Source organism: Anser anser (genome assembly GCF_964211835.1).
Source record: "Anser anser genome assembly, chromosome: 27".
NCBI lineage: Eukaryota > Metazoa > Chordata > Aves > Anseriformes > Anatidae > Anser > Anser anser.
In genome coordinates this window covers 7672437-7698910 of record NC_139748.1, presented here as the reverse complement: position 1 = coordinate 7698910, position 26474 = coordinate 7672437, and the positions used below count along the sequence as shown (strand labels likewise).

Genomic DNA, 26474 nt, shown 5'->3' with positions numbered 1-26474 from the left:
TTGAATTATAGATGGAAAATAACGTCCAGCAGGACTGATGCAACGCAGGCCAGCCTGCAAATTCTGGCAAGAGACAGCAAGAAGGCTGATGAAATGCTTGATTGTTTTCTCCTATTCTGTGCATAGTGCTTCACTGTGAGCAAAGTTTACAGTCTTACCCGTTTACTTGAGTCTTCACAAAAATCTACTGTTTCTACAATTGCAATTCAAAGCTGCAGTCTGCAGTATGGTTTTAATGGCTTAACACTGCACGTCCACACCTTGATATAATATCCATGGTTTGCCATATTCTTCCATAACCGAAAGCGACTGGTTTACTTGCTGAAAGCTCACATCATTGCTGATGGCACTGAGCCACACCAGTGCCCAACACAGACAGCATCATATCTTTTGCCAAACTATCAGCAGCAGGACTCATATATGCAGAAACCTCACTGCGATTTATTAACTTGCAGTAGCACCCTATTACAGACTTTTCCAAAATAGGAAAGTTATACTATAGCAGACTTAACTGGAATGACGAAGAGCATCTAGTAGTGTCCTACCACTGGGTGTCTCAAAAGGAAACAGTTTCTGAACAAGGCAACCGGTTAATGTTTTGCTAGGGCTATTTCCCTCCCCAAGAGGTGCAAGGGTACAAGCATTAGAGAGCATGGCCAGGTGACCTATAAAAGCCATTTTCACTATTCGGTTAAAAATAGTTATATGAAAAATGATAGCTGATCCTCATAAAGAACATCTTAACACTATGGTAATGACAGCTTTGCTAGTGCTGTCCAACTGAATTCCGTCAGCAATTTAAATAAAGCTGGACATGCCAACAGAGACTTCCTTTCTAGGCAGAAGATCTGACCAGGGTAGGGGGAAAAACCTGGTGAAAGATGTTTGTAACAGGTCGTAAGCAGGATAATAAATAAATGTTTCCTTTTTAACATATATAATACTGTGCTAAATAAGTTTTTAGGCCAAATGACACCAGAGTTACATTTTGTTTTCGCTTGTGTTAGATAAAGCTACAAATACATGACAAAAATCTTCAACAGGAGCAGCAACAGCAGCCAACAGTTTTACCCTGTATTCTCTGTTCCGCAATTTTCGGCAGGGTTACTTAGAAAGGTTTCAAAAAAAGAAAAGAAAACATGTTTCAACAAAGTATATAAGCAAGACCTCCCTTATCCATTAAGATTTTAAAATGCTATTTTCTTTCTCATTTTTTCTTCTTCAGCAGCTAAATCTAACTTTGTCCCAAATTCACATGAATTCCTACATCTACACCACAGAAGTCAAGTCTTCTGAATTATAAGCTATATAAAAAAGCATAAAGACAACAGCATTTCTGAAGTCTATAACCCCAAGTCCGACATACCTGCAACAGTCAGAACTGCTGAACGGACAACATCCCACATTTGCTACTGTAATTCCGAAGCAAACCCTCTGACAATACCCAAACAACACAGCTCCTTACTTACTGGCGGCTCATACGTTCTCAGTGCTACCAGCACCAATATCCCGAAATCCTTCTTTAATAGAGGGAAGCACCAAGTCACCGCAAAGCTTCAGAGTTTAAACAGTTTGCACTGCTACGGTCACTCCCCCAAAGCCCAGATGTCTGATTCACGTAAATATTTCAGTTTAAAAGTCCTCCCCAGCTGATCCATGAAAACTTTGAATATAAAAATCCAAATGGTCACAAATAGCTTTATTTTATGCCTCCTACTTTCAGGACCCACTCTCCTCCCCACCTTGAATCTCTCTCTCCGGATTCCCAGTTCTGCCTGTTTTTTGCAAGAATCATTTGGTAGAAAAGGTACAGTTTCATTAAACTCTTGATGCTGTATGGTTAAACATTCTCTTGCCAATCATCTGCCACACATCTCTGAGACAGACAGAAAGGAATCATCTACCTGAACTTCTGAATGCGCACGTAACCATGTGCACAAAGACTCCGCAGTTTAGAAGACCTTAGATTTGGGCCTGATAAAGTTTGCAATAACTGGGAACAAGTCATTTCAATATTTACTGCTAATGAGCGCCCATAAACAAGTGCCTTCTGCCTTCAGAGCTCTGGTGTCTATGCACAGCATTGCAGAAGCATTAGACATTTACGTGGTCTAGAAACGTTACCCTCTACCAGGTTAGATCTTAACATTAAGAGCAACAGAACGTATTACTGATTTATCTGGATTGCCCAGAAATTGCTCCAAATGCAATTACACAGATCAGAATTAGCTGTAGTATACATCATCAATAATATATCACCTTTAATGGAAATAGAACATGAAGTACAAAACTGTTTTTATCCTGACTCATGCCAGCGATAAGGCAATGTGTACGTACTAACAAGCTTTCAAGTCTGAACATTACATGGCACCTGATTAATGAAAAACGTCTTAAGAGATATTTTACACACAAAAAAAACACCCACCACAATAAAAGTAATTTATCACTAATTCGCCATGTAACTCGTGTTTACACAGTACATACACACACAATGTATTGCATGCACTCAGTATTATTTTTAGTTCGGGGGCAAGCATTTAATTCTTTATAATCAAATTATCTAGTCTATCTAGGTAGAAGGGCAATAGAGTACCTGTACTCTATTAAGGAGGCTGGGGGACATTAAAAGAAAGAGCAGCAGCCTCGAGACCCTAAGGCCCATTGTACCGCACAAGGTGAGATGCGTGGTCATAATTCAGCACTGTGGAAACTCCACATAGAGCCCACAGTGCTTGAGAGCAACGCAACGAGTACTAGAGCATTCACCCCCAAACTCAGCGAGGAGGACACACAGCAGGGTACAAACTAACACTTCAGCTCATACCCGAGGGGCTGAACCATCACCCCCTCTGCTCTCCTTTAGCACAGTGCCTGTAGCAGCGTCAGGAACCGCAGGCAGCACCTGAAGCACATAACCTGGAGCTGCTGCCACCACCTGCAGTTTTGGTGTTAGGACCCTATATTGCAGCCCAACATCCAGCCTGCAGCACCATGAAGCTTAAATTACCCTATCTGCTTTTGGCCTGCGTGTCAGTCAGTGTATTTTGAAATACGTAACAGTTTTAATGTAAGTGGATTGCTTTATTGCTAGAGAGAATACCCAGAATAAAGAAAAATTCCTCCCCTCACTCCTGAGCTTTCTGTCCCTTTCCTACAGAAAGTTACTCGCTATGTCACCCGTAACACAAAACACCTACTTGCTATGGCTCTTATTTTGGAAATGCTGTGAGCAGCTTAAAACTCCACCTTCCTGCTCTGGAAAAGATCCCAACAAGTGACTGCTAACTCATTCCTAGCTCATCTGCCACAGCTCCAACTGCCATTCCTTTTTAACCAATTGGATGGCAGCAGCTTGAGAAAACTAATAAGATAGCAGATTTTTGAAAGTTGAATGCAGTTACAGTAGCTATTAACTAAGGAGATTTCAGAAAGACAGAGAACACAGCATAAAAACAACAACAACAACAAAACTAAATACTGAGTAATGAAATGCAATTAAATTTCAAAGCGTCCTGCCTTGAAAAAGTAGTTAGTCTGTACCGAAGCTGGAGGAACTGGGTGGTTACTGACATACCCAAATGAGCTCTGATCTACCCACAGCCCTGCCTGTTTCCAGGCCTGACATCAGGCTGCACAATGGAGACGGGAACGGGAGCAGGCCCAGCCAGCCAGCTCCACTGCCCACGGCACAAGCACCCGGGGCGCTCCTGGTGCTCCACACCAGGGTCCGCGGCCTGTGACTGGAGGTCCAGGGACAGCTTGCATCCAGTGGAGAAGAGCAGGACCAGGCTACAAGGGCAGCACCGAGAAATGAGGCAAAACTCAAAGCACTGTAACCCAGCACAGCAGATCCTCTACCTAACTTTGGTAAGAGGCAGGCTGGTGTGGGATCCCTGTTGGGGTACTTATCTGGCAACCCCACCAGGCGCTGCCGTATCTCGCCACAACAGTCAGCAGGACACGCAGCTGGAAACCACCAGTTCAGATAAAGCCACTGAAGCTGCTGCCGCACCATGGAGCTGCAGGGCCAGGACACTCCCTGCAAGCAGAGGTACAAGCGAAACAAAGGGCAGCTGTGCTGTCTGTGGAAGTAACTGAGTTCACTGAATCAAGCAAGTTCTTTAATACACATTAAGCCACAGACAACAACAGAAAGCAAAACAGATCTACATAAGCCTACATTTTAGAGAGTGGCTGCATTAGTAAACTGCAAGTAACACTAAAGCAATCCTACACCAAAACAAACAGAAGAGTTTTATTTAGCACAATTGCAGCTCTTCAGGAAAGCTCATCCCTGAGTTATTTTTGGGATGCAAGAGTGGGGGGCCATGATTTCAGCTGGGTAAAGCCAATCATTAGTACTCAGTCAATTTGTGTCAGCAGAGGACTTCGTACCCCGTTTCCAAGAGCTGAAAAACATCTTGCTCAAGATTTCAAAATAACTGAGGTTTAGGATGGGATGTTGGCAAGACACCTCTTGCTTTGTTTACACGTCTGGATACATATCTTACACACCAAGCATAGTCAAAACACTTTCTAAGAATATTCCATTACATTCTTTCTTATGTGACTAATAAGACTTTCACAAAAATATTTGGCTAGTATTATGTTTCAGCAAAATTAGCCAGGAACCATAGACATATTTTGTGGAGGTTTAAAAAGGAAAATAACCACAGAAAATACAAAATTGAAAAAGCAGAGACGATGCCTATTTCAACACACATAATGAGGTGTTTGTGCAGAGAAAAGGTATCCATTTGGGCACTGAATAAGGCTGCTCTTGAAAGTGAAAAGTTCTAAAATTGAAACGTATTCCAGAACAGTCCACTCCTGCCCATTTTTAATTTGACAAGCAAACCACCCATCAATGCTGTAACCAAAATTACAACTGGCTTTCAGAGTGTTTATCTCAAAGACAACAAGCAAAAGAAAGGCTAGGAATTTTTTATTATTATTTGTTTTAAGGAAAATCTTCAAAGTCTGTCCCTGTGAGGAATATTCTACTCTTCTCCTGAATAATCCAAAAGACTCAAAAATAAATCTTATTCCAATAGTAGAGCTTACGCATGATTTTATCTTTAAGATGAAGATAGGACTCACTGCAGAGCCTGCTAATTAAAGGGTCTATTAATGTACAAAAAAGATCTCTCTCACCCAAAGATTTCAACTCAATCCAGATCAGAAGTGACCAAAACCTTGACGTTTTAGAGCTCTTAATGCGGACTACATGAAAGGAGTTCCCTGTTTTCAAGGTGGCCGTCAACTAAGCAAGACACTTACTAGAAACCACCATCATTAAGTGGCCCTCCTGGTGGTAAGCCTGGTGCAAAACTCCAGAGTTACGGGCAGAAGTCTCAGCACACTCACCAGCAGCAGGTGAACGCTTCTTCCAGCCCCATCCACGGGACACAGCCAGGGCAGCACGAGGGTGCCAGAACGCTCGCTGTCACTGCTCCAACTGCTCCAGGGATAAGCAAAGCCTTTAAGTCTCATGGCTGTCAAACTGGCTGGCCTGAGTTCACAAGAGGTTTTGTTTTGAATTGTTTTTAATCCTGTTGTGACAGTCTCCTAATTGAAGATAACGCTGGCTGAAACAAATGTGGTGAGAGACTCAAGATTCTATTTGCTGCGTTAATAATAGTTTCATCTTTCTGAAGCGCACTAACTCCACTCTACAACTGGTGAAATGGCATTTCCCATAGATCTTCATAACACCTTCAAAACGATATCGGAACGACTTAACAGAGCAAAGCGAAGACAGATACAGATGCCATGGCATATTAAACAATTTTCTGAAGACAACTGAGAGTTTCAAAACCAGCTTTTAAGAGGAGAGAGAAGCTCATTCCATGATCTTATCAAAGAACATTTTGTAATAGGGACAGACAGACGGGATATACTTATATATAGCACAGCCCTAATGCACTAAGCTCTCTACAGCTTTATAATTGACAGTAAACAGAAATCCAGTTTCCCCCTTGCTCATCCAGTACTAGCTAACAGGCATAATTAGCCTGCTCTTGTTTCAATACCTTACACAGTACATTGAAAGTGAACCATCCCAAAATCATCTGTTTATCACTGCTTCTCAAGTATGACAGCAAAACTGCACCTCAACTCATTTCCTTGCTGTCCAATACATTAATTTGTGCATTTTTGACTGAGCCACGTCGTATGGTCCTGTGAGGGGACTACCATCTGCAGTAGGCTGGGAGCCATGACGCAGAGCTGAGTCACGGTAACCTTTTCACTCAAGAGCAGCCAGAACAGCATGTCTGACCACAGCCTTACACATCCATTTGAAAATGGACATGCTGTTGCAGAGACAGGGGTAGACATATTCCCAGTCCCCATCACTGGATCTGAAACGAGGACTATTCTGGGAGGTGGTAATGTGAAAGGTCCTCTACCACCTGCTGCTAATGCATGCCCAAGGAATTTGTGTGACCAACATTTTTCTTCACTAGTGCAACATCCAAATCAATGGCTTTCAATCGTCTTTTCCTGGAAAGAGTTCATTACCTGTCTACCCTCTACATGCTCTTCTGGGATCTGTAAGAAGAACACAGCAGTCCCTGAGTCTGTTCCCAAGCTAACGTTTTAGGGAGGTCCACTCTGCATTCATTAAACAGTAGTTTATTTTCTACTAAAAGGAAGAGTTTCTGAGACTGTTTTTAGCAATGATACATAGCTACAGTAGACCGCATGGGAAGATGCTATTTCAGGTAGCTCTGCAAGTCTCCTTTCACAAGCTATTTGGCTGCCGACTTGGCCTATCATCATGCAGGGACCTTCGTAACAGGACTGCAACTTTGTGATGTCATTATTAATACCGTACTATGGCTACCCCTTTCTTGACCAATATTTCTATGTGATAACATCTTTTGCCAAAAGGGGACTAACGTGTTGTTAACTGCTATACAGCACTGCGGTCTTATAGCAAATTCGTCACAATGGTTGAAATATTATTTACCTTTCTCAACACCCAAGTTTTCTACTTGGAGTTTCTCAGGTTTTTAAAATGGAGTTAATATCATCACTTTTAAACAATATTATAGTCTGCTTCCTTTGATTATGCTCTTATACTGTGAACCAAACACTTGGCTGCCCATCATGGGCACATGGTAAGAGCTCAAGATGAGTTCAAGCAACAAACACATCCTAACGTGCCCCAAACTTCGTGCTGAAAGCATCAAGTAATAAAACCAGGCATTACTGTTACTTCTCATGACCTGTAAAGACAGACTGAAGAGCCACGTGAAAAACGTTTACAACATGCTTAACAGAAAACTCAAAGCAGATGGTTACGACACCTCTGGATTCTGAGGAGGCAAGACTGAACATGCCAAGACACGAAGGCACCACAAAAAGACCAAGAGAGGATCAGATTTAGGATTAAATGAGCTAAAATAAGAGGGTTCCTCCATAAACTCCTATCTGAAAGGACATTCTTTTTCAGACCAAAACATAAAACTCATCTCCTTCAACACAAGCAGCACAAAAAACGGCACTGAAAAAGATCATGAAACATTTCACATGCTGCAAATAAGGTAAGTATACCCTGAAACAAACACCAATTTAGCTAACTCGGCACACGCTTATTTCCGTTAAAGCATAACTAACTTCAACCTGCTTTTAACTTCATTAAGATAAGCTCAAATAATTCTGGACATAAGTCTTATACACAGGATTCACTTACGATTAGTCTACATAAACTGGTCCATCTGAACCCTAAGAACCACAGAAGACCCTCTAGTGTGGATATTATTACATAAAATATTTGCACCAGTAAAAGCAATCGACACACAGGTTGCTTTGTAAAAGTGATGTAAATACACACAAGTTGTAAACAGCATCACTCCATTTATTTCACTGAACTGTGATTGCTTTCCTAAACAGGAATAAATCCAGTCTGAAGAATAACTAATGACACCTACAAGGAGTTTTGCTTACACACTAACCTGCAGCTTTTTGCCCGATAACTCACTATCTTGATGCTCACATGAATAAAAACATTCCTATGAACTGAGGATATAAGTATTTATAACCCACAAAGTCTCAGTGACTCTCAGTTCAGGGACGGGGGTAAACAAGGACACACCTCGAAAGGGAGAGCCATATCTTTCTGTTAATTCCCCAGGTACAACCTCCTTGCTACTAATGGTTTGTGATTGCTGGCAATGCCAGCAGGAAGGATTGTGACTTTGCGGTGAGGATAAAAGGACACGTGGAACACAGGGGGATTTTCTTCTTTAAAGGCATAACCTACAGCCGGAATGGGATTTGGGTTTGCAGCAACCCTAGCAAAGCAATTCAAAGTGCTCTTTCTACAGATGCGTGTTCTCAGACCCCCAGTCCAACATTTCAGTATTATTATTGCTACTCCTTTCCTGAACAGCTTAAGGTCACTGAGAAGGCAGCACAGAGAGAGCGAGTGGGATTAAAGGGGAGGGAGTCACAGCAACGAAAAGGTGCCTGCAAGCAGAGCCAGGCTAACGTCTCACCCACTGCTCCTCTTCCAGGGGAAAATCATTCACATGGTAATCAATCAGGGAAAATCAATCACATTCCTCAGAAACTCCTGTTCCCTTTCAGAGCACTGCGGGGCCAAAAAGGAGAGAGGAAAGGGAAGGCAGACTCAAGCCTAAAAGCACGCCTCAAGAACAATAATAACGCACCGGCCTACAGCCCCGGGACCCGCGGGCAACGGCCCCGCGCCCAGCCGGCACCGGAGCGCAGGGGGAGCACGGGCAGCGGCTTCACCAGCGGGCACCGGGCACGGCCCGAGGCCCCCGCGGAGCGCTGGGCAACGGGCTAGCGCGTGGCGGAGGCCGGGACGCAGCGCCACCCCCGGGGAGCGGCCCCGGCCCGGTGAGGCGCTGCGCGGGGGAGGCCTCGCGGGCCCCCAGCTCGGCAGGGCCGGGCCGGCACCCTCAGCCCCCCGGCGGCCGCCCCCGCCGCAGGCCCCAGGCGCGGCCCCAGCGAGCGGAGCCCCGCTGCTCCCCCGGCCCCCAGCGAGCAGCGCCCCGCTGGGCACGCGCAGGCCGCCACCGTGCGCCGGGCTCCCCCGGGCCCGCGAGCCGGCCCCAAAAGCCCCGAGAGGGGCGGGAGGGACCCTCCGCCGCCCGCAGGGCCCCGGGAAGGCCCCCCCGCAGCCCCCCGACCCGCCGCCCCCGACCCCGCTCACCGCGTCCCCGCCGAGGCCGCTCCCTCCCCTCCGCCGCCTGGAGGCGGGGCCTGGCCGCCTGCGGGCCCCCGCCGCCGCCGGTGCACGCGGGGCGGTGCGCGCCCCTCGGCCCTCCCCTCCCCACCGCGGCCCGGCCCGGCCGAGGTCGGAGGCGGTCCCCGAGGGGAGGAAAGGAAAAGCGGGCACGAGGGCTGCCCCCGGCCCGGCGTCCCGGAAGCCTACTCCGGACCTCCCCGGAGCCGTGCTGCGGGTCGAGAGCGGGGACACGGGGGGGGGGCACGGGGACACGGGGAGCCCCCAGGGACACGGGGACCCCCCAGGGACACGGGGAGCCCCCAGGGACACGGGGAGCCTGGGGACTCGGTTGCTGCCTGCGGCGCTGCTCAGTGCCGTTAACGGGCCGGCACGGACTGGCCCGGCCCAGGGGCAGCGGCCGGAGCCGAACTTTCTCCCGGGGCGGAGTGGGAGCCCCCGGGCGTGGCGGGGACATGGCCCGGGGGGGCGGGAGGGGAACGCGGCCCTGGGCGCAGCCCCCGCCGCTCTCCGGCCTCCCGGCGCTCCGGCTCGTTTCGATTTCGTTTCCCGGAAAGATCGCGCCGAAGCCGCAGCGGCCGCAGCAGCGCGACCCGCCCGCGCCGGGCACCGGGGGGCGTCGGGGCCGGGGCAGCGCCGAGCCGCGGGGGCACCGGGGCAGCGCCCAGCACCGCCACGGGGAGCGGCGAGCCGGCGGCAGCGGGGATGCAGGTAAGAGCCCGCAGCCCCCGCTCCCCCCGAGCTCGCCGCTGGGGCTGAGGGGCACCTGAAGGCCCGGCGGAGACCCCCCCTCTCCCCCCGGCACCGGGCGGAGACCGGAGCGGCGGAGCCACTCGGTCGCTGCCGGCCGGCACCGCTCTGGGTGCTGCTCCTGCGCACCTGGGGCTGCTTTGCACCACTCTTCTCCTGGGTTCCCGCTTTGAAACCTCCGAGAACGATATTTCCTCTCGAAGCACACAAATACCATCTCAGAAATACGCTTGAAAACAGCTAAGCAGGAAAAAAATACCGCCAAACCAGCAATATTAAAGAATCGGTGCAAAGTAATAAAATATAAGAATGTGTCTCTTCTGCCCTCGATATCTTTAGGAGCAAGAGAAGTATCAAGCACGTGATTTTTTTCCGGTAAATTTCGTTGTAATAGAACGATGCCAATGGGAGAAAACTAAAATAGCTTTTTCAGGCAGCTCTAGACAAAATGCACGGCTAATTTCTTTCGCTTTTATTTTTTTTGTAGCTTATTGCTTATAATGAATCCGAAACGGTTTGCATTGCTATAAAGCTTCTTCAGAATCTTCACTGTTTTTTCTCTGGTTTCCTCATATATCATACAACTTCTTGCTTTGCTAAGACCAACAGCTAGCGGCGATTTATTTCACCACTATCAGAAAAATTAACGCTTGTCCTGGTGAGGAAAACACCATCGCCCTCTGAGATCAAGTTTTGGAGTGATTCAGCTCTTTTTCATCTTTCTCATAAAAAGACTGAGCAGTTAACCTAGTTCCTCATAGTCATCTGTTGACAATGCCAAAATACGAAGCACTCTGTCAGTAGAAAGAACGTGGGGAATCTCCAGCTGTTCCAGGCACCTTGGTGTGACCCAGGCACCATTGCCCTGGGAGGGACAGGGCGCTCGGCTCCTGTCCCCCGTGCTTCTGCTTTGCGGTTAGCTTCGCAGTTAAGATGTGCCCAAGCACCACTGCCTACTTTCAGTACGCACTGGGATTTTCTCCACCCCTGGTTTTCCGGGGGGCTCAGCTCCTTTACAAAGCAGCTGCTTTATGCACCTCTGAAAATCTGCCTGAGGGTGTACTGAAGCGCCCAGAGTAGGCAACCGCTTCAGAAAATTACATTTGCAAGCAAAATTGTTAATTTTCCAGAGAATGATGCTGAGCAATTGCTGGGATTCATGTTAATAGACTTTTAAGGGGAAACATTATCTGCTTGGCTGCCACTAATATTTCAAGATGCAGACAGAGCTGAAAGCAGGACCGGAGTTTCCCGGATGGAAGTGTGAGGGCAGCGTGGGGGCAATGCCACCTCCCCAGCCCTGCAGAGGTGCTGGGGCTGCCTTTCCCTTCAGTGCTGACTATTTCTGAGGGCTCCGGGAGCGTCTCAGCTCTCAGAGAGGCTGGGGGGCTCCCTGATGAGCAGCTGAGAGGGCTGGAACTTGACAGCAGGAGAGCAAGATGAACGGTTGTCTCCCGATGAGGTGGCTATTTCCACTGATGTCCGCATGACAACTAGGGAAAAAAATAAGAGATCTGTTCATAAGGCATTTTCAAGACAAAAACCTAAGCTTTATTTTTGCGACTCTAAAGGACTGAAGTACTGTCCTAAAACTGCGGGCATCCGGTGAGCATCAGAGGAAGGTCTGCCAGTCGTGGCTTCATCTGCTTCCCTGCAGCCACGGGTCAGAGGGTGGCTGGGAGCCCACACTTGCAGCCTGGATGAGGACGGGTCTTTCTGCTAAAAAAAGAAAGGAAGGGGAGAAAGAGGAAGGGGGTCTCTGGCTTCTAACACTGTCTTGGGCAACCAGAGATTCATCCTGGTTGATGAATCTGAGCAGTGTTTGCTATGGTGGAGGTCTTTCCAAAGCAAAAGCAGGACAGCTGGGAATTTCCACCCAGTGATGTGTTTAATCTCTTTTCCCCAGGGTAAGGTGACAGTTGGTTCTTCCAGCTCGGTTGTTACAGCTTCATTACCACCCCAGGCCAGACACACGCCCATCAGCGAAGGGGAAATCTTCAGGCTACCAGGCAGGCTGAGTGAGTAGCTCTTGGGCAAGTCGACCCTGCTTACAAGGGAGCTCCCACAGGGTGGGACACGGAGGGCGCAGCCGTGGCATCCCACTGTCTATATCCCTGCTGTCTAGGCTGGGATATAAGATGGGCCAGCCCTCCAGGTTCATTTCCTTTGGGGTATTTTGGTCCATGTTAGAGGGGATGTTTGGTGATGGAGAAGATGTGTGTTCCACACTGCCCCTCACCGGTTTTGAGGATGGGACTGCCCCTTGTTTCAGGAATCCAGCCCTCACTGTGGAGCAAGGACGATGTCATCCACTGGCTCAGATGGGCAGAGAAAGAGTATTCCCTTCGACAAACCGAAGAAAGCAAGTTTGAAATGAATGGCAAAGCCCTGTGCATCCTTACCAAAGACGACTTCAGATACCGAGCTCCTAGCTCAGGTCAGATGAAGAAGGGTGTGAATGAGGACTGAGTACAGCACAGGCTGAGGTGGGCTGAATGGTTGCTGGCAGAGCTGGTGTTAGCTCTGTGTGGCCAGTTGGGTGCTGGAGACAAAGCTCTTTCCTTTAACTAGATAGACTGCAAATTCTTTGGGATGGGGAATAACATCTTACTCTGCAAGTACTGCAGAAATATAAGCAACAATATTACATGAGAGAGTCCCTGCTATAAAATAAGATCATCTGAGCTCACTTTCCTTCCCTGCAGGTGATGTGTTATATGAATTACTCCAGTACATTAAGACTCAAAGAAGAGCTCTGGTGTGCAGCCCTTTGCTGAACTCACCTTTCCAAGATGCCAGGATCACAGAGGAAGGTATGATGGAGAATGGTGGCTGTCTATGAAGCAATGCCTTCCCTCAGCTACCAGGAACGTTTTGGGTGTCACATCAGCACACATCTGGGGTTTGAAGCTCAGCCAGCTGAACCCATCCCACTGTACCTAAGCAAGGCAAGTAGGACATACGTGATGATAGCAGCTAGCTCCGACAAAATCCAGGTCATCAAGAAAATTCACAGTGAACAGGTGGGTCTGAGATCAATTTACAGGTCAGAACTAGGTTTGGTGGTCACTAGGTGAGTCTGTGGTGACCACATAAGGCCATGGCCAGGGCAGGAAGTCTGTCAGCAGGTTAGGGTCTGGTTTGGTGGGGTCAGTAGCTAGGTGGGGTCAGTTTCAAAGAGAGCCATATGCTTGTCCTCCAGTGTACTCCTTTATTTTAGCTTTTCTTCTCCTTTAAGGAATGTACGTCCTGCCTTCATTGCACCTGGCACCTCCTCTAATCTCACTGGAGCTTCTGCTCATTCTGCTATTGCTTCTGCCTTGGAAAAGCATTGGTCTTCCGTTAGCGCCTGCCTTATCCAGCTGGGCTGGTGCCTGGGCTGACAGCTGACCCAGGTCATCCCCAGGCTTGCCCTCCCTGCCTGTTTCAGGCCTTTGAAAGACTTTCTGGAACCCACCATAATGTAGCATGGGTTTTTCTCTTGAAGGGATGGACTGTGGTGTGGAGGCTGCCCCGGCTGCTCTTTCATCCTGCCTGGGCCACACAGAGCTGTCCTCATCCCGCAGCTGTGAGGAGCCCCTGAACCTCTCCCATCACAACTCTGAGGGCAGCTGCAGGGCAGATTCTATCTGCTCATTTCCTACAGCCCTGTCAGCACCAGTGGATGGGAAAATTGCAGGTGAATATGATTTTTTTGCCTCGTTCCTTGGGAAAATGAGACTGTGCTTCATCCTGTCTGCCCATCTGTCTCCCTTCTATTTATTCCATGTGTCAGTGTGTGAATCGTAGAATCATAGAAACATGAGGTTGGAAAGGACCTATAAGATCATATAGTCCAACCGTCCTCCTATCACCAATACTGCCCACTAAGCTATTAAATCATATCTCGTAGCACCTTGTCCAGGCACTTCTTGAACGCCACGAGGGATGGTGAATCCACCACCTCCCTGGGCAGGCCATTCCAGAGCCTGACCACTCTTTGAGAGAAAAAGTTTTTCCTGATAGCTAATCTGAATCTCCCCAGGCACAACTTGTGGCCATTTCCTGCAGTCCTATCATTAGTTATCTGAGAGAAGAGGCCAACCCCCTCCTCATCACAACCTCCCTGCAGGAAGTTGTAGAGCGCAAAGAGGTCTCCCCTGGGCCTCCTCTTCTCCAGACTAAACAAACCCAGCTCTCTCAGCCGCTCTCCATAAGACTTGTGCTCCAGACCCCTCATCAGTTTTGTTGCCCTTCTCTGGACACGTTCCAAGGCCTCGATGTCCTTCTTTTAGTGAGGGACCTGAAACTGAACACAGTGCTCAAGGTGCAGCCTCACCGAAGCTGAGTACAGTGTGCATCGCTCAGTACCTCAGTACCTGAAAAGCAATAAAAGTGCTGTACATGAGCTCTGGGTCTTCTTGTAATTACTATCATTGCTAACATGTTTATACATAATTTACTATTATTGCTAATGTCCTGTTGCTGACCGACCTCCACTGGAGCACAGGTGCCTTAGTGTGAGCTTTGTGACTGTTTCTTGTGTGCCACCTCTCAGATTGCAGGTTACTGTGGGATTACGTATACCAGCTCCTCTCTGACAGCCGCTATATGCCCTACATCAAGTGGGAAGACAAGGAAGCCAAGGTCTTCCGCATTGTTAACCCAAATGGACTTGCCCAGCTCTGGGGGAACCACAAGGTAAATGCAGTTGAGAACAAACTTGTCATTTCTGGAATTTCTTGTCACCTTCCTGACCTGGTCTTCCCAGCCAATGGCATAGGGACTGGGGAGGATGAGACAGAGAGCAGGCACAGGGCTACAGAGGGACACCAACCTCCTGGTCATTAAAGGGGGAGATGTTATCATCCTCTGAAAAGCAAATCATGGTAGCTGCAGGGCTGGAAGCAAACTTGGGTTAGAGACCCATGCTAATGCTTGCAATGCGCAAGAAACCACCTTGAATGTCCCACACTTGTTCCTCCTGAGACAGATTCAAGGCAGGTGTTGGTGCTTGCTTTTACTCAACCTCCCCAGTTCTTTCTCCTTCCAGAATCGGATGAACATGACGTATGAAAAGATGTCGCGAGCACTCAGGCATTACTACAAACTTAACATCATCAGAAAGGAGCCGGGGCAGAAGCTGCTGTTCAGGTGAGAAAACAGATCAGAGAAACAGTGTAAATGGGGCATAGGAAGGTGCAGGGCTCCAGATGTTGGCAGCTGCTTCATCTCTCTGGATTCTTGATGGTCCAGAGCTGAGCTGAAGTTGAAGCATCTTTGCTGTATGTTTGGGGAAAAGCATGGGAATGTGGGCTGTCCTCTGGGTTTATGGTGCTGGAGGGGAAATCAGGGCTGGTCCCAGCACAGCCTCATGCTGCTGTGCATGCAGGCATCCAACAGCAGCTGTGTGCATCTATCTGAGAACTGGAAATGGCCTTCATGTTGAGATAAAAAGCTCGGGCTGGTTTTGATTTTGTAAAACCTCAGTGGTTACTTTTTGATTTCTTTCTTTATATCCTCCCCTGCAAATGCAACACCCTGGCAGGTTTGCATCCAGGCTGTGTCCTGTACAAGTGGGGAGCTGGGATGCTTGTGATCCGGATCCCATCTGATCTGCTCCCCGTGGGCCAGCGATCTGCCCAGGGATGAGCTCCATCTGCTGTCCTCAGTGGGGTCCAGTTAGTGCTGGTGGAAATGTCCCTGAGCCCATCTGAGCTGGACATGTCCCTCCTGTTCCCCATTGACATCGGGTCTGAAGTTCACCTCTGAACAGAAGAGGTGGAAATAAGTCAGGAGCCTCCCGTTTTCAGTGCTGGCTGCTTCTCTGGGACTATCCTGAGCTTAAAATGCCAGTGCTAGGCTGATGTGTGCTGCGCTTTGCCTCTGTGGGCTCCATGCGTCCTGAGGGCAAAGCAAGAGCTGTCTTGGGGATGTCAGACACCCTCCAGTAAGCTCCAGAGCTCAGCTGGTGAGGGCAAGGACTCCAACATTTACAGCCTGGTTTGGACATGCACTTAAAACAACTAAAATGGATTTCAGATTTCTGAAGACTCCTGGGGAGATTGTCCATGAGAAATCCAGCAAACTGGAGCAGCTGGAGAATGAGGACCATGAGGATCTCAAAGAAGACCCACTGGAGGTTTCATCATAGGAAGTCTTTGAAGGTTGCATTTGCAGTGCTTTGCAGAGGGACTTGTTCTCTGCTGGGGAGAACCAGCATCTCCTGCCCTCCTGGACAGAAGGCCACAGAGGTGGTCCTGGATTTCAAAACCTGCCCTGAGCCATAGCTGTGATATCTTTGGAGCTTCACCAGCAAAACACACCCAAAAACTATCCCCAAGCCCAGAAAGCACAGGTGAATGTGTGTGCTGGTCTTCTGCTCACTGCTTCTTCCTCCTCTAGCAGGGACCATGATATTTTTGTTCTGTAAATCTTGATGGTCGTCTTTAAGGTCCAAACTTGCTGCTAAAGACTGCTTGGTTGTTGCAGCGAGATGTGCCAAGCAGAGAGCACCAGAGCATGCGCTCTGGGTTGAACATCTGCCAAAGCAAGTGGTGGCCCTGAATGTGGACGTGCTGCTCTGAATCTGAGATGTTCCCTTGATTTGAGATCAGACTTACCTTGCAGATATGCTGTACGTTGTAATCTGCCTCCTGTGGAGCCACTCCTGTGATTAAAGGTGGGAATGTGCTGAAGTATCCGTCTGGATCCGGCCTGGTTGGAACTTCAGGCTGTGCACTGTGTCTTGTTTTAACTCCCTTTAACTCTTTCCCTCCATTTAATAATGCTTTTTGTAATTAGCTGACTAAATAATGTGACAAGAAACAGGCCAGTAATGTACATGATCACATTTATTGTCAGACGTTATTTACTTTGAGAATGAAGCAGGAATACCTGCAACCCCAGGTACTGTTGCTGAGTGCTGGAAGGAGCAACGTGCATGCATTTTTAAATCTGAAATTATCCAGTGATAGTTTCAGATTGCTTTCAGTTGAGGAGATACAATCCTGTGACTCTGCATGGTTGAAAATACTGCATCTTTCTGGTTGAAGTTCTGAAACTGAGAAACGCAGGCCTCCCCCATTTACCCAGAAAACCAGCTCTATGAGCAGACTGCAAGTAACTGACTCCTGTGGACACCTGGGTTTGTCCCTGAGCTTGGCAGCCCCCAACATGGGGTGCAGCAGCTCTTGGGTGAACACTGCACCAACACATGGTGTTTTATAGCTGCGTGGACGAGCACAGAGACACACTGTGAAGTATCAGCCACAGAACACAATGCTAGGAAAAGGTGAGTTCCTTCCAACACCTGTCTTGCACCAGTGCAGAAATAATCCTGCTGCCTTGCATCATTCCTCTGGCTGCCACGTCTAGGCTGCCATCTCGGAGCTGCATTGGTACCATTTTTGGGGCAGGAGTGCTTGTCAGTGGGTCTGGGAACTAACAGCTTTGTGACTGAGTTTTCCACCAAAGGTATTTGTTGCCATCCTGAAACCACAGCCCTTTTTGCTGTAAATTGGTGGTACTCCTCCTAAGTATCTCCATTAACTGAAACCTGAAGATGCTGGTGGGTTGCATCCAGCAGGAGACAGTGGTGGGACATGCAGCGGCTGGTTGGCAAAACATCCCTGCTCCAGCACAACACATCTCCAGATACACTGCCTGCAAAGTTTCACTTCCGGAAAATTCAGTAGCTTGTCAGCAAAACACAGGTCAAACAATGGCAGAGGAGGAAATGAGGAGCTCTGTTGGGGTAAAGAAGTGTTAGCCTCACTGCCTTTGGGAGGTGCTAGCTAGGAAGTGATGCCAAAATCTCTGCTAGGAGCAAGGGCTGGAGATCATCCAGCACCAGCCAAGCTGCTGCCCGGGGGTGCGCCACCCCAGGAAGGTGTAGTGAAGCACCCGAAGCTCACACATCCTTGCACAGAGGCGGTGTTTTGTCTCAGTGAAGCCTAAAACCAGGTCTTGGCGTAAAACCCAGCAGAGAGTCAGTGTAAGGTCTGCCCACCTATGAGGGACAGCTTTTGTAGGAGAGCAGACTTCGTTCCCTGGAAACCGTCCCATCCTAGCTATGTGTCACTCCTGGGTGCATTTTTCCTGATTTTTCTCCTAACATGACATCCCACCCACTTTCTTGCTATGAAAACAGACCTGACGACTCCCGAGCAGCCCATTGCTTCTCAAGCTTGTGTGGGTGGCTTTGGTGGAACTGGTGGTGACCCCAGTGCTTGTGCTGTGCTCACAGGGAGCATGCGTGTTGCTGCTTTTCACCTGTTCCTCCAGTGATGACTAAGGATCGTGTTGGACTTGGACGGGGATTTCCTCTAAAACCTGGGAAGCTGCCAAATGCACACAACATGCTGGAGTGATCTTGGAAAGCAAAAAGCAAAGGGCACTTTTGCAATGACAAGCTCCTTCTCAGCTTCCAGGAATTGCTTGTGTCCGTCCATCCTAGAGCATGTGGCCGCTGCTCTTCTTCCTGCGATAAGCAGAGGTGGGATGACTGTAAGCACACTGCTTTCCTGGAACAGGACCCATCCCTTTTGGTTAACAGCCCTGTAACTGCTGCTTGTGCTGGGGCTGTTCGATGTGGGCGTGTGGGGAGGGAGAGTGCACGAGTCGGAGACTTCAGCTGTGGCTGTAGTTCAGGGGTGGTGACACACAGCTGGGTGTCCCACACCAGCTTTGGTGCCCACCAACCTCTTGGGCTAGAGGCACTGCACAACTGGGCTGAGAGGCTTCCACTGAGGCCACGAGGGTGCCACGTGCTGGCTGTGTCCTTTTTCCAGCTATGGCCTGTGTGGGGAGAGGTGGCTGCCTTCAGCACTCACTTCTTGGTTCAGGTCCGAAGCTGCAGATGTCTCTGTGCCCAGGCGGTTAGTTGTGGCTCAGAGGGACCTTTGTGGTCTATGGGCTGTCCTCACGCTTAAAACACAACTGCCACCAACACCTGGTTGGGTCACCCATGCTTTTGTCTATCCAAATGTTGAAGACCTCCAAGGTCGGTGATCCCCCACCCCTCAGGGGTACCCGTGTGAAGGTGGGACAGCTCTTGCAGAGGAGGCTCTTTCTGATGTCCAGCCTCAGCCTCCCCAGCTGTGGCCTCTGTTTGTCTTGTTGCCAAGAAATTCGGGGGGTTTATTTCCTGAGCACATTGTAACCCTCAGCACCCTGCAGTTTCACCTCAGGAATACGTTTCCTTCGTTTTAATGTTGGTTCAGCCTCACCTTGAATATTGGGTGCAGTTTTGAGGTGCACAGTGTAAAAAGGATGTTAAGGTCCTTGAAAGTGTCCAGGGGAGAGCAATGAGGCTGGTACAAGGGCTGGAAGGCATGTGCTGTGAGGAGAGGCTGGGGGCGTTCGGGTTGTCTGGTCTGGAGAAAAGGAGGCCAAGAGGCGGTCTCAGTGCTCTCTGCCTCTCCCTGGGGAGGGGAGGCGCAGAGCGAGGCGCTGGTCCCTGCTCCCTGGTCGGCGCTGGCGGGATGCAGGGGAACAGCACAGAGCTGCGCCGGGAGAGGTTCAAACTGGACATTGGGAGAAATTTCTTTACTGTGAGGGCAGTCGAACACTGGAGCAGGCTTCTTGGCAAGGCAGTTGATGCCCCATGCCAGACAGTGTTTGAGAGGCATTTTGGTAATGCCCTTAATAACATGCTTTAACTTTTGGTTAGCCCTGAAGAGGTCAGGCAGTTGGACCAGATGATCTTCGTCGGTCCCTTCCAGCTGAACTATACTGTTCTGTTCTGTTCTGTTCTGTTCTGTTCTATTCTATTCTATTCTATTCTATTCTATTCTATTCTATTCTAGTAAATGATCCAGTTTCCTTCCTGCTGTATCTCCATACCAACCCCAGCATTGCACACTCCCTCCATGATGTGACCATTCATAATTCTCTCCTGGTTTTGGTGAGAAAAGTGGACAAATTTGGATCCAGACATTAAGATTTTTCCTGTCAATTCTGGGAATGGGCTTTTGATTTGTCTCACATTTCTTGCAAACATCTCTTTCATATGCCTCTGTCCCATTTGTTTTGAGCATGTCCTAAGTCTCAGAAGGGGCCTGAACTTGCATAAAGGTCTGGTTCCTGAATCACAGTTCAGGTCCATATTTTCCCTAAAGTTGCTTTGGGTGGCCCATCTCCAGGATGTGTTCAGGAATGCAGGTACAAAGACGAAAAGCTTGTAAGAGGTCGTAAGTCAGTGATGATTCCCCGTTTAGTCAGGAGAAGTCCTGACCAGGACTTCTGGTGGGGCCAGCATTTAGATTCAGCCTAGGGTGATCTCCAGCAGCTCCAAAAAGAAGATGGCCAAACTGTGCTCCATTGCCAGAGTAGATGTGGCTGTTTGTTATGGGGATGTTGCAGAAAAAGCAAACTAAATTGGTTGTGAAAGTCCTTCTCAGCCATTGTGGTCATACGCCATGGGGTTCCTGGTGGGCTGATTAATTATTTATCAGCAGTAGATGTTGATGCTGAAAAACAGAGCTGGGTATTTCCTAATGAATGCCAGGCTGAATCATCAGTGTAGGCTAAGGAGAAAAGGAGGGAAGTGGCTGCGTCTCTTCAAGCAATAAGAAATTGTGGCCCAGAAAGTTTGTAGAAAGAAAACCAAGGAGAATAATCCTGGACCCATTGAATTTCAAGCTGAATCAGTTATCAAAAAGACCATTGAGACTGTCAGACCAGGACAGCATATTACTTTAGCTGAAAGTTGGAGAAAACAAAGCATTGCTCACACGGAAATCTCGCCGTGGGATTTTCCAAAGTCAAAGTGCTAGCAGTCACGCAGGTCACTGCCACCTCCCAGCAAATGCATCCACGTGCGGCACCATTGCGGTAAGCTGCAGTGCGAAATATTGCCATCAGATGGCAAAACAGCAGTGAGGATGGCAGGCAGCAGCCTGCAGGAGGGAGCAACGGGCACAGGCGGATCTGGTGCAACCAAGACTGAAGATTTTTTTTGTCCTGGGGGCTGGTGGATACTGGCGGTGCAGAGCTGTGCCTTGCAGCTTCACTCCGGGAGATGCTCTGTCCCTGGACAAGGCTGACAGGGAGTGAGGTGGGTGTGAAGTGTTTGGATCACAAAGCAGGTCCTGTTTCATTTTTTAGGGTAGGCAAGCAGGCTGTCTGAAGAACCCCAGGGTGGGTTTCAAGGACACTGCAGCCTGGTCGTGGTTGGCATTTGGAGACATCCTGTTAGCATTGTGCTCCAGTGTGTCTGCACTCATGCACGAGCCCATGACGTCCGCTTCCCTGAGGTGTGAGTGGGGAGATCTGGTTGCTGTATTAAGCCTCCATTTCCCTGAAAAAGTCGTGGCTTCTCCTTACAGAAACAACCTGGAAAAGCCCTTATAGGCCATCACACACAAGAAAAATAAAAGCAATAAACAAGTGAAATCCAGCAAACGGCTGGCTCAGATAGCTGGTTTCAAAGGCCAGTGCTTATGCCAGGTGACATGAATGTTTTATGCTGTTTTGCTGCTGGTTATCAGAAGGAAATTGTTTTCCTCTCCGGTGAAACTCACGCACCTGGAAGTGCCGGCCGCACTCCTGAGTGGCTGCTAAAAATAGGGTTGAGTCAGCCGGTCACCAGCCTGGCTATAAAATAGGCAGCTCCCGAGGGAGCCTGAACACCCTTAGTGCCCACTGCTGCGGAGCTTGTCTTGACATATGTCTAGAAGGACAGAAATACTGATGGAAAGGTAAATACCAAAAGAGCAAGTAAAGAATGATGTGGCCAAGGGGCTGGAATCAGTCGAAGCAGAACAGGGTTGTTGCTCTGCTGTGATTAAATCTATTCGAATGATTTGTTACTGGTGCTAGCTTGGGTGGTTGGTTGGCTCTGGTGTTGCCTTGGATTAATGAAAATTGTCTTCTTGATCCAAAAAAATGGCCAACCTGCGGTGGGCAGGTGTGCTTGTGAATTATGTGTGCTCATCTGCACTGAGCAGCTCTGGGTGGTTTGTAGGGCTGAGCATGTGGGATTTCCGTGTGCCACTCAGCAGGGGAAAGTCTGGTTTGAGTCTGGTTCTCTGAAGGGTGCAGAACCAGCGCAAAGCACAGGAGTGGCTGGTCCTGTTTTATTTTTTTAGCAGCCCTTGCTTCAAAGGGAGATGCTCAAAGATCTGGGCTTAGAGGTTGTTTAATTTTTTTGTTATAGTATGGTGATATGTTGCAATGGGAAGATGCAGCAGCATGGTATCTGGATTACACCCGTGCAAACCTGGCAGCCCCTCTGGGACCTGCTAAGCTTATCCTTCCTTCCATGCAGTTTCACTTCCTTGATTAGCAGTGTCTATAAGCCCATCATAAAACCTCAAGTGTGCAGTCTACATAAACAGCACTTAGATAACAACTGTAAAAGGGGTTGATCATTTAGCTGGAAAAGAAGAACCCTTGGACACCCAAAGCATTCTTGGATTGCAGTCGTAGCCAAACAAGTGATAATTTCCATCATGTTCAACCTGACCGCAAAACCAGGCTGAAAATGTTGTTTTCCTTCACAGCAAGGTGCAGGCTCTGGCTGCAGAGCAGCAGCCATGGGACGCAGGGCGACAGCCGTCAAGGACCATCCTCTCACTGGACAGGCAAGGGGCCAAGAAGGTGCTGGAGATTTATGTCAGGCGCTCGTTGAGCTGCTGCGAGAACTCACAGGCGGCAAAGGAAAGGCTTCAAGAGGGAGCCAGAGGGCGAGGGAGGAAGGCAGTCGGGCTGCAAAGGTCAGAGAGCGACTTCTGCAAGTATTCATGTGCCAAGCTCAGCCTGAAGAAGGGCCAGGAAGAGGCACCCAAGGTGCTGGAGCTGGAACAGGCTCTGTTTGAGGAGAGCGAAGCGTCAGCACCTGGGGAGGCTTCTAAGGAGGAACTGGAGACCAAGAAGAAAAGCACAAAAATCTCCTCCCAGGGCAAAACCCAGCGCACCTGGTTCAAAAGCTTCTTAAATTTCCTCTTTAAGAAGAGCCCTGAGGACCAGAAGGAAAATGCAGGACAGAAAGCAAAGGAAAAAGATGCCAAAACTCCTTACAGCAGTAAAACAGAAGGAGCCAGGAGACCCAGAGCCGACTCAAGCATGTCCCCACCACTGGGCAAAGCCCCCAGGAGGAGACCCAGCCTCAAGAGGGTTTTCTCCTTCAAGAAGCACGCAGAGGAGGAGCGGGGTGAAGCAGGGGCGAGGGCCAAGCGCCCCAGCTGCCTGCCCCTGCGGCATGTCCAGGGACCAGCCCCCCCAGGTGGGACCCCCCCCCTTGCCCTCACCAATGGGACCTCAGCTGTTTCTTTTGGGGGGGGGAAAGCAACAGTGAGTGTGGAGTGCTAGTTCCTAATCCCTACTAAGCATTGCCCACATGTTGCTTTATGGGGCATTGGGGCTGGATTTGCAGGGCTCCACTCTTGACGTGCTGCCCCAGGAACAGGTCAAATTTGCCCATGTTGAAGATGACCCTGGGTGAGGTGCACCAGCTTGCATCATTACTGGGACTCATGAGTGCAGCCAGCTACTGCAACCTGCTCCATAGTGATTATCTGTATGCAGGTTTTATCCATACACAGTTTTTATCTGTGCGCAGGTTTTCCCCCTGTAGCGAATGAGGGATATCGTGATTTAGTTTAAATCTGCATTTGAAACCAGAGATCGAATCTGAAACCACCTAAGGGCTATCACCTGTTGCTTTTGCTTTGCTGCAGGGAAGGGTGGGAGCTGCTGTGGCGGTGACACCCTCATCCCCATGCTGAGCCCTTCCCAAAAAGCTGGCCAGGGGATCTTTGTGAAAGCCTGGTTGGTTTGGGGCCGTTGCAGAAGCTCGGCTACGGTTCAGGGAACACAGCGCGTGGTTCACAGTAGCGTGTGCTGACCTGGCGTGGACACAGGCACCGCGCCAGCAGCGTCTGTGTTCCCCTTTCCATCAGTTAGTGACTTGGCCAAGAAAAATCCCTGATTCTGAACATGTGTTCTTCTTCCAGCAGAGGCAGAGCAGCCGGATGGTTACTACACGCGCGTCTCAGAGGAGATTGGGCTGATTGTGCAAGGCAGCGAGAGCCAGAGCAGCAGGGAGTGCGGGGGCGAGCAGCTGCCGAGGTCGGGCAGTGCCGACGGGGTTGGTGAGTGCTGCCCCTTGCATGTACAGAAAACACTAACATGGGATTTGTCCCCGTGAGGAGCCTGAATGGGACCCAAGCCCCGCTTCAGTCTCGCCTCAGCAGTTAATACAACCCAAAGAGTCGTATGAACCCACTGTGGGGATTTTCAGCAGCAGGGCTTGATCTGGGGAGGGAAAGATTCAAAGGCAGAGGGGTGTTTTTCCTGACTGAGGAAAGCAAGGCATTCAGCTGTAGGCTGAAATGGGCTTTCCAGGGCTGGAGGATGATACGCTTTGCTTGGGAAGTTTTTTCAGACGGGCTAAAAAGCTGCACTGCCCTGAGAACATCCAGGCGTGGTGATCAGCCACAGGGCTGGAGGTAACAAGGGAGTGATTGTGTTCTCTCTACAGATGAAGCCATCAGGAAAATCGTGGCCCTGCTCCAGAGTGCCGGAGATGAGCTGGACAGAAAGGTGAGAAGGGAACTGCGGTCAGCTGGATAGAGCTGGGAGAACTTGGGCTGATCACTGCTCTAAAATGGTGCAACGTTTCCCTGGTGCAGGGAAATGCTCAGTAAAATCAAGGAAATGGCACCTCTTAATTCCCCGACTGGGTGTGATCATGTCTGCCCGTCTGTCCTCTCTCATCTGCAGTCTTAGTGAGATGTGAAGGCATCAACCTAATGACACACCAGGTTATTTGTTCTTAATGTGTGCATTTGTTTGCTTCTTAAACAGGTAAAGGAAGATGCACGGCTGCAGATGTTCTTCAGAGACATGTCCTACAGCTCCTTCAAGAACCTGGCTGATGCCTACGTCCGCAAGGAGATGACAGCCACCAGGCCCAACGTCAACCCCCAAGAAATCCAGTTTGCCTTTGCAGTACACCTCACCGCCAAGGTGGCCGGCATCTGTAACCAGGCAGTGAACAGGATCATGGGCTTTGGCACCCGCTATCTGGAAGACTCATTTGCACCCCTGTCCTACAGCAAGATCCTCCAGGTAAGGAGAAGCGAGGCTGGGGTTGAACTGCCAGCAACAAGTTAGGGCAAGGGCTGGGATTTGAATGTGATGGACAAAGCAAGTGGGTGGCAGGCAAAATGGATTTTGTTGGGGGTGACAGGGTGCTGGTTTTTGCCCTGTGCTGCTAGTGTGGGTGTGGGGACAGCGTGTGCCCCATGCAGGGGTGGAGGGGCTTTGGGACAGGCTCCTGGAGGCTGGAAGTCCTGCAGGACAGTCTTTCTTCAGTGTGGCCCATGGAGAGGATCAAAGGGCTGGAGAACCTGCCCTGAGAGGAAGGCATGAAGGAGTTGGGTCTTTTCACCCCAGAGAAGAGAAGGCTCGTGAGGGGGGCTCATCCCTGTATGCCAATACTTGAAATGTAGCTACCTTTGTAGGATGGCTCTCTTTTGACAAGGAGTCACATGGAGAAGACAAGGGGTGATGAGTATAAGTTGCAGTGGGAGAAGTTTTGTATTTTTATACGAAAGTAATTTTTCAGTGAGAACAACCAGTCAGTGGCACAGCCTCCACAGGGACGTAGCGGAGGCCTCGTCATTGGCGGGTTTCAAGGTGCTGTGGGACAGGGTGCTGGATAATCTCATCGAGGCTTCCTTTCCCCACAGAAGGTTGGATCCAGTGATCTTTTGAGGTCCCTTCCAACCTGGGCTGGTCTATGAGGCTACGATTTGCTCTCTGCCTGCTGCACCTCTGCAGCCAGGGGGTGCCTATAGCGCACAACATTGCTGTGATCTGGTATAACCACAACTTTCCTCCTTGACTGTGCAGGGAAAATTCCTCCTTGACCCATAGAGGAGAACAGTAGCATGGGCTTGGTTTGGGATGGGACCTCACAGAAGTTTCCTTCTGTCTCAGCAGGACAGAACAAAGTTCAGCACAGACAATTGTGAGAGCCCGGACTGACACCAGCTGTGCCTGTGAACTGAAGGGTGCACAGTAACGACGGGGGACAGTCCCTGTGGGTGGCCTGGATGTGGTATGATTTCATGGGCCATGAAATTAAAATCTGCGAAGGAAAACCACAGCAATTGCCACCGTAGCATGAAGTGATTAAAGCAGCAGATCTGAGGGCAACCTAGTCTGTCAAGCCCAAATGTCTGAGATTGCCCTATATTTCCATTTTGGCCCTCATAAATTCACGTGTTGAACCTCAGGGTTTGTTCATGTGTGTGTATGTGTATTTATTTACCTACTTTTCTATACTTATCTGTGAATGTACAATATAATTTCTATAGTTTCTGCCATGGATCCTGTTCAGAAAACAAAAACATAAAATGCAAATAAATTGGTCCCCATGTGACGGCCAGGCTTGTCTAAAGGCTGTGGGAGATGTGCTATACATGAAATAAAGTTTGCTTTGCTATAGCTGTTGTGAGCTGCTTCTTTCAAGCCACTCAGAGTGACATAATTCGAGTTTTACAGCAGATACATG

At 49.2% G+C, this 26474-nt stretch overlaps 2 protein-coding genes across 12 annotated transcripts in view; one reads left to right on the top strand and one right to left on the bottom strand.

Annotated features, from left to right (window-relative positions):
- KCTD20 (potassium channel tetramerization domain containing 20) overlaps nucleotides 1-9312 on the bottom strand; it is a 24258-nt gene extending 14946 nt beyond the window's left edge. Inside the window, exons 1-2 of one of the 7 annotated variants that reach the window (XM_083812847.1) lie at nucleotides 9188-9214; nucleotides 8505-8599 (exon numbers count right to left, since the gene is read on the bottom strand). In XM_083812847.1, coding sequence (XP_083668973.1) covers nucleotides 8505-8533 — 29 coding nt within the window. In that variant the 5' untranslated portion in view covers nucleotides 8534-8599; nucleotides 9188-9214. The other 6 variants (XM_083812849.1, XM_083812850.1, XM_083812854.1 and 3 more) reach the window with 6 other exon arrangements.
- Nucleotides 9307-26474, top strand: ETV7 (ETS variant transcription factor 7). Of its 5 annotated transcripts, none has more exons than XM_083812843.1 (13): nucleotides 9307-9437; nucleotides 10310-10345; nucleotides 11877-11988; nucleotides 12243-12407; nucleotides 12676-12783; nucleotides 13458-13649; nucleotides 14508-14650; nucleotides 15003-15103; nucleotides 22456-23177; nucleotides 23908-24045; nucleotides 24435-24496; nucleotides 24761-25024; nucleotides 25898-26473. In XM_083812843.1, exons 4-13 carry the CDS (start codon nucleotides 12344-12346, stop codon nucleotides 25943-25945), a joined length of 1842 nt encoding a protein of 613 aa, XP_083668969.1. In that variant the 5' UTR covers nucleotides 9307-9437; nucleotides 10310-10345; nucleotides 11877-11988; nucleotides 12243-12343; the 3' UTR covers nucleotides 25946-26473. The 5 variants fall into 5 exon arrangements, with proteins under 5 accessions (XP_083668969.1, XP_083668968.1, XP_083668967.1 ...); XM_083812841.1 differs by lacking the exon at nucleotides 9307-9437 and adding an exon at nucleotides 9823-9931 and having other exon boundaries at nucleotides 23911-24045; nucleotides 25898-26474; XM_083812839.1 differs by lacking the exon at nucleotides 9307-9437 and adding an exon at nucleotides 9823-9931.